We start from the raw sequence: 21,890 nt of genomic DNA on the forward strand, positions 1-21,890 counted from the left end.
TATATATATATAGAGAGAGAGAGAGAGAGAGAGAGATGAAAAAGACATGGTTACTAAAAGCAGTGTGCACTGTTATTGTTATGACATATTTTTTGAATGATCAGCAACAATGCATGCACACACATGAAACTTTTCAAGTATTACACATTGACTCAACATTATTGAATGCATTATGCACTTTTACTCAATATGCATTTTTTTTTTTCATTTGCTTGCTCTTTTTTTACATCAATAAATATACAAAGGTGATTGTACACTCATCTCACTGAAAACAATGATGTATTACACGGACAGTCTGGAAAAAATGAAAGGGAGACACACATTTGTAATTAATGTACATTGTTTAACCTTTTGTCTGCCAAGGCACTTTCGCTTAACTTGCAAAGCTTTTCTATTGAATTAACATTCAGTAATCCAAGCAGATTTAATATACAGTTGTACATGTAGCTGTAAAATTAGCAAGTAATCTCTGGCATAGTAATGCACTGTAAATGTTAATATCCTGAGGGTGATTGTTTGTTGTTTTTCTTGTGTGTGTGCTGAGCCGCTCAAAAACATGTTAGTTAGCGGGTTCTTAAATTTGCACTGTGCAATTGTCATCCCATTCAAAATCTGCAGAAAAAAAACAATTGTGAAGATATTTTCCTGGGTTGTAGAAGTTGTGCTAGCCCAAAGTAGCGCGCAAAATACATGAAAGTTTAATGTACCACAAAAATTTCCATATTTACAGTACCTCAGTCCTATAAAAAGGCCATGCTGACTGACTTCATAGGGATTACAGGGATTATATAATCTCCATTCATTTACAATTGAGGATAGCTGTCAAATGTCTGCACTAATCAGCAAAGAAGGCACACTAACATTGTGAGCAAATTGGCAAACTTTGAATCAGTGACTTGATCAACACACTGTGACTCCATGTACAGTACATTAAACAGTAAAATTTTACATTTAAATACAGTGGAGCTCGATTTGCTCTGATTCTTCATTCCATTTTTTTTCTTTGTGCTTATTGTGATTTCCAAAGTTTGGTCAAAAGTCACATTTAAAAGATGGTATAATATGGCAAAGTGAAAGGACTCTGGACACCTATTTTCTCTTGACTAGTTGAAAAAAGAAATAGCACTGTACCACAATACATTAATCGCTATTAAATGAAATTCTCACTTAGTTGCAATACGGTGTATATCCAAAGACAGAAAGTAAATCAGTCAAATGGACTACCTTCCTTTACAGTTTAAAATGAATCAAATTTTCAAGCCTTTTTTCCTACATGGCAAGGTTTTCTGGCTATCACCAAGTCTTGTATAAAATCCTTTCATTTTTTTTTTCTCAGTTATAGACACCTGCCCAAGTATACTCAAGACTAGTCTTCAATGGGTTAAGATTAAGCTACAGACCCTGTACAAGTGAAGCATTCTGAAATTGTGATTGAAAAGTGCCATGACTCACTTGGACTAACAGTCCGCCAGAAGATTCTTTCTCATCTAGAATGTATTAACTTGGTGCAGGCACAAATGAATGAATTCATACAGGTATCTAGTCAAAAGTTATGGGCAATATGTATACATCTCAACAGATCGCTGCAACATTATTTTGCCATGGTCAATTTCACAGGTCAATTGACATGCACAAAATTAGCGACATGCACAAAATTAGCAACATGCCACAATGTTGCCTCTTGTAGCACGAGTGTCATGTGTAATATCTACAGTACTCAGAGTGAAATCCCTAATCCTGAAAAATGATTTGATCAATGTCTGTATCCATTGATGTGGTTCCAAATTCTAAAATATATTGAAATCAACCATATTAGTAAAATTTCAGAGTTTGATGGCAAAAGGAGTTTACTCCTTTCTCACGAAGTAGAGATATGTTTGTGCTTAATAATGCTGCTTAAAAAAAGACAAAGAATAACAAGGTCTCCACAACAGCCAAATTTCTGAGCTGCAGAATGAAAGAGCAAATATATGATGAACCATCACACATACACTGTAACCTAGTCGCACCTACTGCACCAATACAATGTATACCAAATTTCATGTGATCTGAATAGAGTCTTATTCGCATTGTCATTTAAGTTGCGCAAAAACAGCTTTTCTTGTAAAATCCAGAGGCTAGCAACACCGTAACTCAAACCGACATCACATAAAAACAAAAACAAAGCACACATAAAACATCAACATACATGTATAGTATACAGCACAATCATCTTGATAGAGTATATGTACAAAAATAGGTATCAAGCCACCAGTTAGAAAATAAGGCACTTGGTACGATAGTTTTATCTTATTTACAAAAAAAAAAGCTCTTTCAATTCATCTTGCAACATTCCACAGCACTACATCATACAAAAAAATACAGTGTGGTGATAAATATTTGTAAAAAATAACACTATTTCCCGATTTAGTGTCCTTTAATTTTACAATCCCAAAGGACTGGGAAGTGCAAAACATACATTGCTACTCTCATTACCTACCAGCCTTGCATTATGTGCAATATTCACACATACATTGTCTTGAGTTCCAAAAAAAAATGGAAAAAAAAATGGTAACGATACATGGGGGGAAAATGATACAATTCACATTGATACTTAACCTCATTTGTCAAATCTTTCCCAGTCATGAGACAGTGTGCATTTTCCTATCAATTCTTTCACTTGGCATACACAATCCTTTAACATACAAGGTTCACATACATTTCAATCTTTTTCAGCCGTATGTAACTGTTCACATTGACAGTACAGGGTAGTTTCTTTCTTTTCATTAGTTTCATCAGGAGTGAAAAAAATAAATAAAACAAGTTTGGCATTCTCTTGCAACATACAGTGTACACGTAGGCATACACTTTTCTCTGACGGCCACATTTGGACTTTCACGTGTCAGTGGTTTGCATACATACTACAAGTATATTGTAATACAGTTGAACCTGCCTTTGTGGCTACCTGCATATAGCGGTCACTTGCCATATACAAAAATCTCCCCGACAGAGAAGCCAAAGACTCGGAGCAGAGCAGCCCTCTGTCTATTAAACACATCCAGCAGTCACTTTCTTCAGGAACTTTTTCATGCTCGGTCCTGTACGACTAATTTTATGTCTTTGTAAGTTCACAGACTATCTACGTATTATTACTTTTGTTATATATTAATGTGGACAAAGTTGGACAAAATATTGGCAATTTCTATTTTGCACTGTTGTCAACCTGGACAGAGTAGGAACCGAAAAACACAATTTACATTTAAGCAAAAATTTTAATCTTTAACTGTGCTCAAAGATCTCTTGTAACCGTTTGTAAATTTGTAAACCATGAATAAAGGTTAATCTGGTAATGATAGCAAAAACCCAGCTGTGAAGGTATGCAAGTATTAAATACAATCTACTTCCAGCACAATCTTGAGCTGGTTCTTTGTTCTTTGTTAACGTAAACAAAATAGATTTCATAAGCGAAATACAATTACCGTTAATATTCTACAACCATCTACATTTAAAAAATGGAAAGTACATATTTCTATGTATTAGGCAATAATGGTGGCTTTCATCTAGTAGGAAAAACTATATAAATATCTAAATACCGGTATATCTATAAATGTCTCTACATATCAAGACTTACATGAAATCAGATATAAGGTTGTTTCATTTTGGAAAAAAAAAGTAAAAATTTTCAGCTTGAACAAACATCATAAGATCAAATGCAAAGCAAGCATCTGGAATGTAAGCACACCCTCTGTAAAAAAGAATAAGTGTTAAGAAAAGGGAATTATAACTTAAATTCCAAGATTTCAATGACCTCCTGAAATCGGATTCTTACTCATAAAGTTAAAACTAACCAACTGTTTACCAGTTTTGTTATAAAAATTTCCATTATCTTGAAAATACCTTTTAGAAGAGCTCATAAAATCTCTAAAAACTTTCTGAGAGCTGTCCTAAGTGATCAATAAATACTATTTATACTATATGTACGGAATAAAAAATAGATGAGATTAAAACTCTGTTTCCCATGGCACTTAGACACCTGTCTGAGCACAGCTCAGAAGTCTGCATCACCACTAAAGTACTTGCCACTGAAATTCCTGAAACCGACGAATATGTGACCCTCCTCGTCAATCTTGGTTGGATAGGTCGTACTGCTCTTCTCCTTGCGACCTTCTGGCAGTTTGACCTCACCGGAGGTCAGGTCAATGCACCACTTATGCCATGGACACTTGACACAGATGGACATGTCAGGCAATACCTCAATATCACCAAGATGCAAAGGGCCTCCTGGCATGATAAACAAAAATGGAAGAAAGAAGAAGGGATCAACAGAAGGAAAGATGGAAAGATGGATGGATAGATAGAGATTATTAGGCAAAAAAAATTGGCACACATAATGTCAGGCAATCCTTCAATTTTGGCAAGATGCAAAGGGCCTCCTGGTATGATAACAGAAAGTGGAAGAAAAAAGAGAAAGGCATCAATAGAAGGAAAGATGGAAAGATGGATAGATAGATTATTGGGCAAGAAACAAATTGGTACACATAATGTCGGGCAATCCTTCAATTTTGGCAATATACAAAGGGTCGTGAATGTTTCTTTGACACCCATTAGCAGACGCTTTCCCCTAAAGGCTTATTAAAAGGGATGGTACAGCTTTGGTTGAGATGGGGCTTGAGGTTCCCAATGTTTTTTGACGATGATTTTTTTTTTTTTTTTTGAGAAGAGAAATCTTTTTATGAAATATGAAAGAGCATAATTATAATTCTAGACAAATTCAAAGTTTATTTGATGAAAACTGGTTTTAAGATAGATGAGATATTAAAAATGGAGCAATCCTAATAAAAGGAGGACCCACCTGTAAACATTGGGATCACTTTGATTTACTTTGTTTTTGCATATCTCAGCCACTTTAAAGACACTCAGTCGTGGCGAGTGGTTTGTGCGGCACGGAGACGAACGCAACACGCTGCCTCCCCCATTCTGTATCAAATGTAGTGACCCCCGAATGAGAATAGCGCTGGCTCAGTGGGTCAGCGAAAATACGGTAGGCTACAAGAGAGCTCCCTGTGCTTATCTCCTAACCCAAAATGGCTGTCCCAGCGAGCCACGAGAGCTTCCGAATGGACGAACACTCTCAGTGCGCATGCACATGAAGAGAGGCCGAAAGAGCCACGCGTCTTCTGGCCTCTCTCCTCCAATCACCACAGCTCGCGGTGACAATATTTGTGTATGATGCGTACACACACACGCACACACACAAACACACACACACACACACGCCGCAGCGTCTTCTGGCCTCTCTCCTCCAATCACCGCAGCTCGCGGTGACAATGTTTGTGTATGATGCATACACACACGCACACACACACACACACACTTGTCTCAGTGGTAGCATTGCGCAATTGCATGCACAAACTTCGGTCGTTCGGAGCTTACGTACCATTAGGGATGGCGATCGGCTGCCTTTAAGATTGATTTTCATCAAATAAACTTTGAATTCCTCCAAGAATAGTATGCTTTTCAACATTTCATGAAGTGGTTTCTAAGATGTATCTTGCAAAAGCTGAAAGCTGAATTCTCACCTCACCCAATAATATACCATCCCTTTAATAATTCACAAGAGTAAGTACTACTTGATGGCAATTATCTATACCTATAGTAATCATAACTACACATTGTATTACAAATGCACATACTCTTTTCTGCTAATCAGCAGTGACTAAGAATCACTCATTTTGATCTCATAAAATGCACTTTCTGCTTGCGCTCACCTAAATGTGGACATTTCTCCCCCACGGCAAAGAGCAGCTCCCCATAGCGGAAGAGGGCAATGTTGTCCTCATTGAGGCTGACTAAACTCCCCGTCGGCATGCTGTTGGACCGCCTCAGCTGACGTCCGCTAACCTGATGACTTTTCCATTTCTGCTCTGGGTTGGACCAATCGTAGAGCTCTGAGTGAGGGATACGGACAGAAGAAAAAGGTTACAATTATCAATACATCGTGATTCATATCATTTGCCGACCATTTTAATCAAGCTGCACGTTTCACATCTGTTTAATTCAATACTGAAGTGTAAATACAGGTTGTAGATGTTTAGAGGTACAACGTAGTCACTGTCTCACACTGAGATTTCTCACTGATTTACAGTATTCTGCTGCGTTGGTTCATTCACATTTTCATTCTTCTTCTTCTTCATGTGTACTGTCCAACGCCCCTTACATACCGCAACCGGACAGGGGGTGCGCTGGTGTTAAATTGCGCGGAGAGAGAAGTGTGGGGTCTAGTTGCTTTGCTCCTGGATGTATTGTAGGGTTGCTGCTTTAAAGGAGTCCTTGTTTGTGATGCTGGAAACTGTTGATTCAAAATATATGATTGGACCTACTATAGTACATGTACTACTCATTGAGCACTTTTTGATTAAATATCATGGATCTTCATTCTTAAAAAAAAAGAAAAAAATCTCATTTTCACCTTAATTTCACTTCACTGTGGCAGAAAATACCACAGATTCTTTTTAAGGGGTGCACCTACACTACAGATTGTTGACTTGTATCACATGCGTGGAATTCTCGGCAACAAATTCAAGTGACATTTTTACTGTGCAAGCTCACCATAGTCTATAGATTTTTAATCGAATGAATGTTCTCCACAAAGTATGTATTACTATTTTAAGATACTAATCTAAAATTAAGAACTAGGAAGAGGTTCTAGAGTCTAGTCATCGAACGCAGGGTGACAGGTCCTACTACTACTAGTACTACTAGTGTAGACACTGTAGAGTAGGACACAACTAGCAACTGACTCTGACCTGAGCGATACTGATAGTGAATGGCAAAGTAAACTTATGTAAGAGTAAGACGAATAATTTTACAGTGTATAAACTGTAAATTAAATGAAGATTTTATTCATTTCTTTTTCTTCTTGTTTCCTTACTATTCGCTAGCATTGGGTGACTGTGATTTTTTTGTAGAAGTAGATCTAGATAGATGCAGACCGAAAAGCAGAAAAACACCACGCGTCCACGGCTCGCTCCAATTTCCCACTTGTGAATTGCACTTCGTTCGAGTTACTGACGCAAGAATAAGGCGGTCGGACTGAGCATTACTACAGAGTCACTGAATCACAACTTTACAAGAGAACGTGCAATCAATGCTTAAAATTCGTGAAATATGCAACAGTAGCACGACAAAAGGCGCCATTCTTACCTTCGAATTTCACGGTCTCCACACGAAAATACAAAACTCCGTTGCTTTCGCTCATGAAACGCCGTTTTTCTTGGTCCACACACGTACCAATGTCGATGAGTTCCTCAATAAATCGCGCCTGTGGCGACGTGCTTAGCTGTCCAGGCATTTTGTACAAACAACTGTATCTTGTGTATTATATTCCAATGGTGGATAAAATACAATTTACACAAAACGGCTGGTGGAAAGAATTTGCAATAGCAACAGAACGCTTTTCACCTCCTGTTTCTTTTCTTTTCTTTTCTTATCTTTTAGGGGTCTCTTCTCTGTGTTCCTTTTAGTTTATTTTTCTCTCAATAAAGCAAGTTCTTGCAAAAAATTGTCCTGATTTTTAAGCAAAGCAAGTTGTCCTTGGCTAGCAGTTACGAAAATTTCTTCAATGTATGAAAGATTGATTCCTTGACGTCAACTTGAGACATGCCGACAAGAAGGTATAAGGGTAACTATATTTAGAAGTATACTTCAATCGAGTTTTTATAAGAGCTGACCTTGGTTGACTGAATGAAGAAAATGTACCAGCCAATCCTACAAGTTCAATTTCACAAGGGATTAACCTCTTCTTGCAAAAGGGAAGTTTGTTTTGTCCTCAAGGTTTAGCAACTTGAACGCACCACGCGACACTCGAGGGACAAAGGCGAAAGGGCGTTGATCCGACATTAGGGGATCTGTCTCCATAACAACAGACAAACATTTAGCTGCTGACTGTTAAAGAGATCCGCCTACTCGTAGACGACATACAATACAGTAATTCTGTTGAACTCATTCAACCGCATCAGAGACGCAGGAAGTGATCCTCTTTGAAAACTCCGGGCACGGTCACAGCCATGTACATATTTTACTTCTTCTTCTTCTTCTTCTTCTTCTTCTTCTTCTTCTTCTTCTTCTTCTTCTTCTTCTTCTTCTTCTTCTTCTTCTTCTTCTTCTTCAGCGTCTCACCTCTTGTTCGCATCTGAAGTGAACAAATTACACAGGGTAACCATCTCATCATGCACTGTAGTATATGATAATTCCGTTTTAATCCATATTTCAAATCTAAGCAGTACTCTTCAAGTCAACGTATATGAGCTAGGTATAAACAGGGAGGTGGGAAGACTCTTCCCACCTACCTGGTATAAAAGTATGTCTTGAGAAAAACGGCAGCAAACGCACTCATGAAACCCAAAGACAACGCAGACAGCTTGAGGAAATGAATTGCTAAAAAAAGGGAACTTATATGTTGCAACTAGAACTGGATCCAAATCTATGAAGTGGTTTATCTTTATTTTTCTCTTTAATTTTCTATACATTACAATCTAAAAAATGCCGACTACAGGGCCTACTCACCATCTATTAGGCATATTACTTTGTATAGATTGATGACGACAGTCGTCAGAATGGTCAAATGGTTTTTTTTTTTTCTTTTCTTTTCTTTTTTTTTTTGTTACTGAAACTGCCCCGGTCTTACACTCGAGGCACAGTGAACAGTTCCAACACATTTATATTTGTACAATATTTCACCTGACATCTATATTATGTTGTCATGTTATTTACTAAGCCCCCCCCCCCCAAAAAAAAAAAAAAATGAATAACACTTGAAGCAAGCAAGACACAAAATATAATATAAAATGGGTCATGAATAGAAATTGTCAGCGTATGTACATAAAAGACAATTCTCTATAACAAGCCCCACATAGTATGTGAAATTATATGAAGGAACCGCGAAAGCAAATAAGCTCGTATCTCGCGGGTTCCAGGGGAAAAATAATAATGTGAGTAATTGCAATGGAGATATGACACAAACTGATAGTATAAAACTATATGAGAGCTAAAATAGCAAGGTAAAAAGGGCAGAAGAAGAAAATGAAAATAGAAAGAAAAAGTAAAAGAAAAAGAACTGATTAAAAAATAGCATACTAGTACACAAGTATAACGAGCATAATCAAGTTTATAACGAGTGCCTAAGTATGAGTACTATAGACTATCATAATTATGATAAGGGAGCATGAACGCTAACCCAGAGGTAAAGCAGGCATACCCTCAAGTGACATCACAAACTATAGGAGTCTTTTCATCTAGCTGTGACTGAGCAGAAACTTCAAAAATTCATAACTTTTGAACGGATTGTCCGCTTTTGCTCAAACTCTCACTAATGTCTTCTACTATATATTGCTGCATTCACTCAACCCACATGTCTATGAAGGTGAACTTGTCCTTTAATGTTAAGCAGAAATTAGGTAGATATCTATAAGGGGTTGTTGCAAGAAAGTTGCAATTAATTGCAACTCGACTTTCTTGCAACACCCCATAGGATTCATTATTGTAAGGTACGTGTATTACAATAAGTAGTATGGTGGATTACGTCACGATACAATGGCGCCTTATTTCATACTGTGACGTATAGGCGTACTTATCTGAGCCACTGTGACGTATTATAGGCGCATCTGAGCGGTGCAGTAATACAGTTTAGTAAGCGCCATTTCATTGTGACGTTTTATACGTCACAATGAAATGGGGCTTGACGTTTATATTTCATATTGTGACGTAGGCGTATCTCAACGGCCAACGACATCAACGGATGAGAAGAAAGGATTTTATCTGCAACACGTTTAGAAAACAGCAACTTTGTTACAGGGAGCCTGAGCTTTCCACCCTTGCAGAATTTTCGCCAGAGGCAAAACGACAACCATGTAGGGAAAGCTGCAATCCCAGATAATGGACTACACACAACAAGCACCGTTTGAAGAGTGTTAGGGACATAGAACAATGAAAATGAAAAGGCAGATTAAAAGTCAAAGGCGGAGGGACCCAAACAGGTATTAGGAAGAGGGATTAAAGCAGGCGGTGAACACACAAAAAGCAGAGATGGGCCAGTGATGAGCCCAAGGATCATGATTGGGCAGACTGCGAAGGATAAAGACGAATAGGGAGGCAACATCAAACATGATAAGGAACAACAGAAGGATTAAGAATTGAAAAAGAATTGGAAAAGAGTGAGAGAGCAACAACATGAGTGCAGGGGGGAGGTGAACAAACAGCGAGCCCTAAACCTTTAGTACAAGGATGTGCCCCCCCCCCCCCCTCAAAAAAAAAAAAACGGGGGGGGGGGAGAAAGAAAGATAGGAATAAATGAAGTGAGACTGAGAGCCAACCAATAAATGTAAAGTACAAAACATATATTAAAGTACCGGTATATTATAAGTATATAAAGGCAAAATATAAAAGGGCCTACAATGAAACACAAACAATTACGCGTGTTTGGGGGTAGGTATATATATGCCGATGCGTGTGTGTGTCTGGAAAATTACCCATGAAAGTATCTCTGACAAAAGAAAGGAAGAAAGCTGGAAAAAGTGTGCATTTTATGAAAAAAAAAATAGAGCAAGGAATGACAGAATATAGGCCTAAGTCATTTCCCCTGGATTGAATTTGAGGCCATATCGATGTATACCGGGCGGATTGTGTGTGAAGTCTGCATGGCCGGAGCTTCTCTCTGCTGATTCGGACTGTGTCTGGGACGCGCATGCGAGCGTCACGAGTTTGATACCCACGAATCATTATCCATGCAGCCCACAAGTTATCGACATTCCATGAGTACGACACTATTAAAGCACATACAAGACCCCAGTGTTGCCAGATGGTGAGTTAAGTGACCAAATGCGGTGAAATTTTGGTGATTTTTGAAAGTGTCTGTATTCAGATCTTATGTAAAGTTGGCCTTCAACAACCAGAAACCTTGCCAGTCGCTAAGCATGCCTACCTAGCAACAACTATAATAGGCCCTATTTTGAATTCCTGCCTGGTGGGAGGGAGCAGGTAAATCACCAAAATGAAATGCTCCGCTATTAGGCTCTTATTTATGAAAGAAACATCCATACATTTTAAACAGAAATGGTCCATAAGACTTTTGTAGTCATCAGTCCTGGGCTATAATTAGGCAAGTTCGTTCTTTATTTTGAATATGAATTGTTCAGTAGGACAAGCCATTTTGAAAACAAAGTAAGTGCCTATATTAGCCTATGATACTGAGAAAAAAGAAAGAAAGTGCACGTGAGCTATCTTTAAACTGGCTTATAATATCAAGTTGAAGACCTGAATGTTAAGATCGACCCAGGTCCAATTTTTGGCCAAATTCAGTTTGACATGGGAAATTGTAGCTTATGCATGGACTTATCTTGTGTATAAATGATAAATCCTATAATTGCCCCCGGGAGTGCCTGAAATGAATGAGTTAAATCATATATTAATGTAAGAATGAAGGACTTGGGTCATTCATACATTCATATTATAGCGCCCTCTCTCATCCTTCTCTCATCTCCGTAGCAGAATACATGTATCATGTACATGATTCAAAGAACGACCCAAGTCCATATGGATCAAAGAACGACCCAAGTTCACCACACAAAATGGCCTCTCCACAATTAATGTAAATGTTAATTGTCATAATAATGTTCTAATTTGTATATACAATGTTGCCTTCCCATCACAGTTAAATAGATTATTATTGGACAAATAAACAAGATATGAAGGGGTTTTTTTTTGTTTTGTTTTTTTTTTTTGTTTTGTTTTTGTTTTTTACTCGAAATGGTCTTCCATGGACTTGGGTCGTTCTTATATTCATATACTCAGTTCCTTGAGCAGGAATTCACTAATGGCCTATCAGTTGTTAGGCAAGGCAAGCCTCGAATCCTTGAAGTGGGAGCGAGGGTAACAGCACATTTTTGCTGAAGTGAAATCAGATAGAGTCCCTGAAGGCCCATTTTTTATTTTGTTATCTTTTTTTCTGATGACACCCAGAAATGGCACAAGAAATCAATATAAACTGCTCTTACACTTTTGAAAACGTATAGCGGAGGCGATGCGCAACACAGTTCACGGGCAAACTGCCTTTCGATATCTTTTTCCCCCATTACTCAACTTCAAAGCGACCAAACGCAAAGATTATTATCCGATGTAGCTATGAGATTTATGGATTTTTCAAACAACGAATTAAATTTGCAGAACCCATGATCAGAATGTCGCGTTAGTTTATACTTGGGGAAGGCAGTATTCAATTATTCTGCATTGAATGTATTAATGAGCAATTTATTGTTTTCAATTAAAGAGGATGGCTAGTGACTGATTAGTGGGAATCAGTGGGAATGCGGGGGGGATTCCAGTCCCAATGCGGGGGATTCAAATCCTTGTGGGATTCATTTTCACACAAAAATAGATAATATTATCTATTGTTGTGTGAAAATTATTAGCTTCCGTCTCATATTCAGGTAATGCGCAATTTAATCGCCCCGTCACTGTACAGGCATGCTAACCTGGAAACATTACACTGTACATAACTTGAATATGAGACCATTTTGAAGGAAATAAATTTCCCCCAACAATAGATACATGTACTCTTGAATGAATACCACAATGATTGGAACAATCATCCCCCAGCATTCCCACTGATTCCCACTGATCAGTTACTATAGCCATCCCCTTTAATTACTATTGCTTGCCAAATTCTTTAATAAAATCTCGTTGTTCCGAGGTGGGTCCAGTGGTCTGGTAAGTGGTGACACGACATTTGCTCCTGCGACAATTGCTCCGGTCTTATTTTCTCTAAGGACTTAGGGTTAGGGTTAGGGTTGTGATAGGGTTTTAGGTTCAGTTTGATGTGAGAATTAGGATTAGGGTTAGGGTTATGGGTATGGGTTGAATTTACGTTTGGCTTAGCATGCAGATATATCATGGGAGTAATTGTCGCAGGAGCAAATGTCATGGAACCCTGGTAAGTACCTTTTAGGGGTTATAGGACCTACATGAATACTTATTATTATTACAATAATTATAATACAGGCCTACAGACGCTTTGCAAATGCTTTGTTGTTGTTGTCGTTGTTGTTTTGTTTGTTTCCTGATGCTTTTCGCAAAGTAAAATTGGCTTAGTTTATGCAGTTAACTACCCAGCCATGATTAGCACAGTGCCGTATAGTGATATACGGCACTGAATTAGCAGCGTGTAGGGCGCCCTCATATGTCATTTTTATGACAATTATAATGAAGCTCTATCCAGCCTTATGCTGAAATACGCTGGAGACATTCCTTGACCCCGTTTACAGTGCGAGGCTGAGCTGCGGCTGGTCCGCGGCCGAGCCCACCTTCATTTCAGTGTAACAGAGATGCCAAGTTCAAAAAACTTTTATGAGTGAGATTTTTATGACTCGGCATCTCGGCGCTCGCGAACATGCGTACGCGAACGAGGGGGGGGGGGGGGGGGGGGGGTGTCCCCTCCCATGCTAGGGTGCTTTTTAAAAATTATTAGCTCTTAATGATGCGATCTGGTGCATACTTAAGTGACTATTTTTTACTAATTTTGAAAGGCAAATGGGAAATATACCTTCAATTGCAACTATCACTTTAATCCTTTGAGCTATGCTCCTTATTTTCGGCCCAAATTGCAGACTTCACCAGATGCGTGAGAAAAATGGGTGCCATGCGTGAGATCGTGAGACAGACCCTAAATGCTTGAGTCTCACGCAGAATGCGCGAGACTTGGTAGCTCTGGTGTAAACGCGCAAAAGGCCAAATGCGAGGCCAAAATTGGCCTCGCATTTGGCCACGCTCTGGAGGTGGTCTAGGACCCCGTTTACAGTGCGAGGCTCGGCCGCGTCTCGGCCGCGGCTCGGCCCAGCCCCGCTTCAGTGTAAACGCGCAAAAGGCCAAATGCGGGGCCAAAATTGGCCTCACATTTGGCCTCGCTGTGGAGGTGGTCTCGGCCGCGGCCGAGCCCGGCCTTTTCTCAGTTTAAACGCAAACTGGGCCAAATGCGCGGCCAATTTTAGTCTGGCTTCCAAACCCTCTGCCTGTACTATTTCGCTATTCAGGATATTAACCCCCTCAACGTCGAAAACTAGGGTGGTTTTGTCCTGCAAAGGATTTTTTTTTTTTCCCTTCGGCAACCGGGCGTTTGCCCGAACGGCGACTTCGTCGCCACGGAATTCAGTTGGTAAAGGGTCTGAAAACCAGAGGAATACCAAATTGCGTTTGATTACAAGCAGAGCGCCACTGCGACAAAATATTGAAAGGTTTGAATCAAAAGCGCGGCTGAGCCCGGCAGTAAACGGACAAAATTGCGGGACTCGGCCTCGCAATTGAGGCTGGGCTCGGCCGCGGCTCGGCCCAGCCCCGCACTGTAAACGGGGTCTGGCTCGGCCGCAGCCGAGCCGGCGCGGCCGAGCCCGGCCTTTTCTCAGTGTAAACGCAAACTGGGCCAAATGCGCGGCCAATTTTAGTTAGTGGCTTCCAAACCCTCTGCCAGTACTGTTTCGCTATTCTGGATATTAACCCCCTCAACGCCCCAGGTCGAAAACTAGTATAGTTTAAGGTGGTTTTGTCCTGCAAAGGATTTTTTTTTTCTTTCGGCAAATGCGTCGCCACGGAAATCAGTTGGCAAAGGGTCTGAAAACCAGACAATACGAAATTGCGTTTGATTACAAGCAGAGCGCCACTACGACAAAATATTGAAAGGTTTGAATCAAAAGCGCGGCCGAGCCCGGCAGTAAACGGACAACATTGCGGGGCTCGGCCCAGCCCCGCACTGTAAACGGGATCTGGCTCTGCCGCAGCCGAGCTGCGGCCGAGCCCGGCCTTTTCTCAGTGTAAACCAAAGAGACTATACCTATAGAGTAAGTAGTCGCCACGGAATCCAGTAGGCAAAGGGTATGAAAACCAGACTATACCAAATTGCGTTTGTCTACAAGCAGAGCGCCACTACGACAAAAATATTAAAAGGTTTGAATTAAAAGCGCGGCCGAGCCCTGCAGTGTAAACGGACAAATTTGCCCGGCTCGGCCGCGGCTCGGCCCAGCCCCGCTCACTGTACGGGGTCTAGAGCTACCAAGTCTCACGCATTCTGCGTGAGACTCAAGAATTTAGGGGCCATCTCATGATCTCACGCATGACACCTCTTTTTCTGACGCATAGGGCGAAGTCTGCAACTTTGGGCCTATAATAATGAGCATAGCTCAAAAGATTAAAGTGATAGTTGCAAATGAAGGTATATTTCCCTTTTGTCTTTCAAAATAAGTAAAAAAATAGTCATTTAAGTATGCACCTGCATAGGGCCCGTTGCCTAAAACTTACCATTGAATTTCAATGGTAACTACCGTCAAAATTTGGCATCACAGCCAATCAGCATCAAGGATTATAAAATTTACCGCTAATTTGAAGACTTACCGCTAGAAAGGAGCGGTAAGTCCTGCGGTAAGGGTTTTATGCAACAGGGCCCTGATCGCAACATTGGAGCTAAAAATTGAAAAAGCTCCCTATACCGTCGGAGGCCACAGGGGGAAAAACTCTCCACCCTCGCTCGCGCGTCGCGCGCACATATTGCTCGCCGAGACCGAGTCATAACCGGGGGGCCAAAAGCTAAAAACAGAGGTCGAGTTGCACTCTCTCTACAAACTGAGTAGACCATGCTTATTTTCAAGTTTTTATTGTAACAAACAACATTCCACTGGTCTACCTCAAAAAATTTGTTGCGAAAGCCTCCAGATCCAAGATGGCGTCCAAGATGGCCGCCATATTTACTGAATTTGTTATTTGAATGATAGAATTTGATAGAAACATCAAATTTCAACAAATGTGACGTCATATGAAAGAGAATAAAATTTTCTACAAGTTGATACCATTTTTGTGGGTTATTGTGATAACTGGATTGAGATTTTAAGGAAAAAACACTCATTTTTTGATATTTTTCTGAAAAAAGGAAAATCATGAAAATGCTTGATTCAGCATAGATCAGAGAAAGACTGAAGGATTATCTTGAAACGTTTCAAGAATTTTGTTTGACATATAATTAATATTTGGAGAAAATTAGGGGTCAGTACTATTTTTGGTTCAGGAGTTATAATGTCTCAAACTTGAAAACTCACTACGTAAGAATGGCCACTTTAGTTGTAACCAAGACCTTGTTGGTCATAAAAAAGTCTGTGCGCGCCAAGACTACTACACGCACCACTGGCACTGGCGCTGGTAGCAGCGCCAGTAGTGCGTGTAGTAGTCTTGGCAAATGCAGACTTTTCTTTGACAAACAAGGGTTTGTGCCTGCAAACTAACTTTTCATATCAAGTGGTAGCTCAGGTGATACTGACCATTATTATTTTAAAGTAGATTGTTCTGAAGCAGATGAGATGAAGCAAACAAAATTTCAAATAGAGGTAATAGCTTGAAATTTGGCACCAATCTTGTTATAGATAGTTTAAGACACAATTTAGATCAACCGCTCAAAAAAAAAAATCAAGATGACAACCATCAAAGTTGACATAGTGTATTGCGCCAAATTAAATGTATTATTTCAATTATGATACAATTTTGTCTGTTGTGATATCTTAAACGGTCTTAGGTTTTTATGGACACATTTTTAAGACCAGTGATATTCTACTCTCTGAAAAAGAAAAAACTGACAAATCGAGTGGAAGTTTTTACTTTTGATGTGAGGAGTGAATAACAGAAAACGGTGAATTTAGAGTGAAATTGGAGTGACTTTTGAGTGAAAATGTTCATTTTCACTCATTTTAGAGTGACCTTAGGCAGGGCTCCACACTAACTTTTATTTTTGGTGGCCCAAAGGCAAATATCCGACCTTTTTTGGTGGCCCGATCAGGCCACCAAATTCTTCATTTCTGACATTTTGGTGGCCCACCGGACCAACGTAGTGTCGAGCCCTGCCTTTGAATAGGGATCACTCGTCACTCTTTCGAGTGATCTCGAGGTCACTCTGAAATAAATGAAAATGAACATTTTCACTCTCGAGTGATCCTGATATTTAGTATGGGAAAGCATCTACCAATGGCATAAGTTCAGATCAATTGTGACACTATAACCCACATGAAATCAGCCCAAAAACAATCTGATAACAGTACATACAGTTTCAGCATGCTTATTTGTAAATGGGGAATATACAGCACGAATAATCAATTCGGAAAATTTTATTCGAACAATATACTGAAAAGTAATTTCGCACAACACATTTAAGAGCAAAGTTGAGAAATTGCCGCCATGTCGGATTTTTTTTTTTTTTTTTGGCGGGGGGGGGGGGGGGTTCGGAACAGAAGGGCTTTCAAGGACATCTACGGATCAGACATTATTACACAATTATACCATCATCATTCACGTTTCTACAACAGCAGAGTAACATACAAGTAAAAAAGCATATAGTATCTTTGATACAGAAGCATTTCTTTTTTTTAATGAAAGATTGGGCCTTACCCAAACACTGGAATGAGCTCCACCCCCCCCCCCCAAAAAAAAGACCCTCAATATGGTTTACAATAGTACAATATCGTTCGGATGTATAGAAACATGTAATAGACAGAAAGATAAGAAGATTAAAAATATATATCAAATTATAAGTTATAAGTTGAGATTTAACTTTGACGCAACACACTTAAGGTATTGTTTGCCATTGGGAGAGATATCACATTCGATTTATATGTGCAGGTTAGTTGTATTACAAAACATTCTACCATGTAAAAAAATCATAATAAAGCCTAAAACATACGAAGATATCACCATATCTTTTCAAGAAACCATAACCATGATAACTGTTAACAATTTAGTATTTGAATTTGAATTTGAATTTGAATTATGTAAAAAAAAAAACATTCTTATCAGATCTATTTAGTACATCTAACAATATACTGATTTAAGTTTGTACATTAGTTGTTTCTTAACTCACAGTTTAGAACTAGCTTGAGGAATTAAGTAAAGCTGGATTTTTGTTATACGTGCACTAATGGGAAATAATGCCTTGAACAACAACCTCGATTAATTACCGCCATCTTGAATTTTGTGTGGATACTGTTTTTATCGCTAATTATTACACATTGGAAAAATTTGTGCCAATTCCAAGCTCCTATCTCTTCTTGGAAAATACTTTCTGTTCAATCTTATCTGCCTCAGAACAATCTACTATGATGAAATGCTACAGTAATAGCGACCAGCGTCACCTACCACTTGGCATGAAAAGTTAGTTTGCATGCAGGTACTTGCAAGTCACTAGACCATTACAGTATTACATGTGACCATGTAAACACATTGTATACAAAATTTATAATGCATGAATATATTTTTTTTCAAGTTTTAGATGTTAACTTGTGAACAGTGTATGATATTGCCTGTAATTCCAGAAATATGAATTATGTCTCAATCTCAGTAAATCTCAATCTCAATCGCAGGTGTCAAAATAATTCTTCAGTTCTTCTTTGATAAATACTAAATCATGCATTTTTAAATTTCTTCTTTTTTTTTCAAAACAATATAAAAATATGGATCCCCCCCGAAAAAGAGAAGCAAATAACCCCCCCCCCCCCCAATTTATCACAATACACAGCTAAAGTGGTATCAACTTTTAGGAAGTTTTGCTCTCCTTCATATGACATCAAATTTGTTGCAATCCAATGTCTCTATCAAATTTTATGTTTGAAATGTTAAATTCAATAAAAATGGCGGCCCTATTGGACCGCATCTGTACTTTGGAGGTTTTTGCAACAAATCTACTGAAGTGTACTTACGGAACATTGCTTAGTATGCTTAATATTATGTATGGTTTTGTTTATAGAGAGAGTGGAACTCGAAAAGTAAGCACGATCTTGGATTTGACCCTCTGTGACGTCTTTGGGAACAGATGCGTGCAAATACATATCATGTAAAATGGGATTTCAAGTTTGAGACATTATAACTCCTGAACCAAATACAATACTGACCTCCAAATATTGATTATATGGGAAAGATTGTAATTTCTGCATGGTTTTCATAAACATTTTTAATTTAATTTTTTGTAACATTTTAGAGAAATATTCATGGTCCATTCTGAAAAAAAAAAATGTCTCCATAAAAACCTAAGATGGTTTGAAATAGCATTAAAATGTTCAGAATATATAAAAACCATATAAATAGACACCAAAACAGACAAAATTGTATAAAAATCGAAATGATACATTTACTTTGGCGCAATACACTATGTCAGCTTTGATGGCCTGCAATCTTGAATTTTTTGAGTGATTGATCCAAATTTTGTTTTAAACTTTCGATAGCAAGGTTATTTCAAGCTTCTACCTCTATTTGAAAGATATTTTTTGCTTCATCTCATCTGCTTCAGAACAATCTACTTTGAAATAATAGCAATCAGCATCACCTGAGCTACCACTTGGTATGAAAAGTTAGTTTCAGGCACAAACCCTTGTTTGTCAAAGAAAATTCTGCGTTTGCCAAGACTACTACACGCACCACTGGCACTGCTACAGGCGTCAGTGCCAGTGGTGCGTGTAGTAGTCTAGGCGCGCGCATGCTTTTTTTACGACCAATAAAGTCTTGTCACAACTAAAGTGGTCATTTTTACATAGTGAGTTTTCAAGTTTGAGACATTGTAACTCCTGAACCAAAAACGGTACTGACCCCTAATTTTCTCCAAATATCAATTATATGTCAAACAAAATTCTTGAGATGTTTCAAGATAATCCTTCAGTCTTTCTTTGATTTATGATGAATCAAGCATTTTCATGATTTTCTTTTTTTCAGAAAAATACCAAAAAATGAGTGTTTTTTCCTTAAAATCTCAATCCAGTTATCACAACAACCCACAAAAATGGTATCAACTTGTAGAAAATTTTATTCTCTTTCATATGACATCAAATTTGTTGAAATCTGATGTTTCAATCAAATTCTATCTTTCAAATAACAAATTCAGTAAATATGGCGGCCATCTTGGACGCCATCTTGGATTTGGAGGCTTTCGCAACAAATTTTTTGAGGTAGACCAGTGGAATGTTGTTTGTTACAATAAAAACTTGAAAATAAGCATGGTCTACTTAGTTTGTAGAGAGAGTGCAACTCACTCGTTAAGTAAGCGACTTTTTTGGGTTTGGCCCTCCGGTTATCATGAAAATCTCACTCATATTTTTTTTTTTTTTTTTTAAACTTGGCATCCCTGCGGGGGTACCCGTCATAGACAAGGGATATTGACATTGCATTAATAGGTAGTGCTGCTGAAAGCATTGCCTCTGAAAATGGAGAGCTCGAAATCGCAGCTGTCCTGTGATGAAGTCTCTAGGATGGATCCCCCCCCCCCCCCCGTCTTTGAGCCTAAGTAGGGCCTGTCGTCGTATAATTAGAAAAATGCATACTTAGGTACAATTGGCGATCTGAATTCGTCACCAGTTCCTATTGGAATCACACTTTGTAAAAAGAAAAAAAAAAGAATGTATTTTGCATGATCTCGCTCGTGGATCAAAGCCAGAGCTATCTGGAACAATTAAAAGTATGAAAGGGCAGAAACTGAAAAGAAACTGGGAACTGAATGCGTAAAATACATAAAATTCATGTTTTATTATATCTATGTTTCTTTGCTGTTGTGACCTTTTTTTCATAGGGAGGGCTGGGCAATGCAAAAACATTTTGATATTGTTGAGTCGACTCCTAGATAAATCGTATAGGTACCTATAGGCCGCCTATTGCGTTTGATACCTGCACTGATGGATTGCATTATTTGCGCCATTTGGAACATTTACCATGTAGGCTAGTATTTATTTTAGCTGCCTTAGCAGCTGTCGATGTCCCTTTATATATAACTTTATTAGGCTTGTACTTGTGCCTTTTTTTCTCTTCCTTCGTCTTATCCTGGAAGAAGAATGCATCATTTGTGTGTGTGCAGGGGTGGATCGTCTTTCAATTACGCCTTGATGAAAGGCTACACACGCACCTGCGTGTGTAGAATGATGAGAAAATAAGGATATATGTGAAGTTTGGGGATCGGTGAGGACAGATTCTGACAGCAGTCGTGAATTAGTTTATAATAAACCTTTTCAGCTCCGGGAATTAGAGAGAGCACTTAGTTCAAGAAAAGGCACAACGCCTGGATTGGATGGAATAGGATATGAGGTTTATTGCAACATGCCCATACATTCTAAAGAACTTTTACTATTAATTTACAATCGAATTTGGGAAACTAATCTTATACCACAAGCATGCAAACACTCAATTTTGATCCCAATCCTGAAAGCAAATAACCCCCCCCCCCCCCCACAGAATTGAGTTCTTACCGACCAATTACATTATTACCCTGTTTTATGAAAATTATGGAAATTATGGTTAAAGAGAGGATAAACTTCTTGGTGGAAAAGAATGATTTATTATCTCCGATACAGAGTGGATTCCGTAAAGGCAGAAGCTGTGTGGATAATATAATTCACCTGGAAAATGAAATACAGAAAAATTTGAAAGTGAGTATTAAAACAGTCGCAGTATTTATTGATCTAGTTAAAGCATATGATAGACTGTGGCCCGAAGCCGTCCTGGTCAAACTGTGGAAGGCAAACATTCGAGGGAATTTGCTACATTTTATAGCAAACATGCTGTCAAAGCGCACCTTTCAGGTGCGTGTGGGCAATGCACTATCTGAAACAATGGAGATGGTTAACGGATTACCCCAAGGAAGCCCTTTGAGCCCCATTCTGTTCAACCTGATGCTCAGGGATATTCCAGTTGGGCCTAACCCCAAAGTCCTATTATACGCCGACGATTGCGTAATATGGCAATCAGGTAACGACATCACCGAGGTTGTGTTATGCTTACAAGGATACTTGAATATACTTAACGAGTGGTTCAAAAGATGGGGCATGCTCATCTCATCCCCCAAAACAGTGCCAATACTGTTT

General features: G+C 38.8%; 1 protein-coding gene across 1 annotated transcript; it reads right to left on the reverse strand.

Moving 5' to 3' along the window:
* Window positions 1-3,967: 3,967 nt before the first annotated feature.
* On the reverse strand, window positions 3,968-7,330 carry LOC139720112 (Rieske domain-containing protein-like). The gene is made up of 3 exons (XM_071631482.1): window positions 7,183-7,330; window positions 5,748-5,927; window positions 3,968-4,260 (listed from the first exon to the last, which is right to left on the reverse strand). The coding sequence occupies exons 1-3, from the start codon at window positions 7,328-7,330 to the stop codon at window positions 4,028-4,030; spliced, it is 561 nt and encodes a 186-aa protein (XP_071487583.1). The 3' UTR covers window positions 3,968-4,027.
* Window positions 7,331-21,890: the final 14,560 nt, after the last annotated feature.

The sequence above is a fragment of the Diadema antillarum genome, unplaced genomic scaffold, assembly GCF_040938485.1.
Source record: "Diadema antillarum isolate AM-2024a unplaced genomic scaffold, OU_Dant_1.0 scf00000122, whole genome shotgun sequence".
NCBI classification, from domain to species: Eukaryota; Metazoa; Echinodermata; class Echinoidea; order Diadematoida; family Diadematidae; genus Diadema; species Diadema antillarum.

Excerpts from the sequence above, each read along its gene's own strand:
- LOC139720112 (XM_071631482.1), bottom strand. The coding sequence starts at position 7,330 with ATGCCTGGACAGCTAAGCACGTCGCCACAGGCGCGATTTATTGAGGAA. Across the intron at positions 5,928-7,182 it reads GGAGACCGTGAAATTCGAAG|AGCTCTACGATTGGTCCAAC; the intron begins GTAAGAATGGCG and ends TCCCTCACTCAG. Across the intron at positions 4,261-5,747 it reads GGAGAAATGTCCACATTTAG|GAGGCCCTTTGCATCTTGGT; the intron begins GTGAGCGCAAGC and ends TTATCATGCCAG.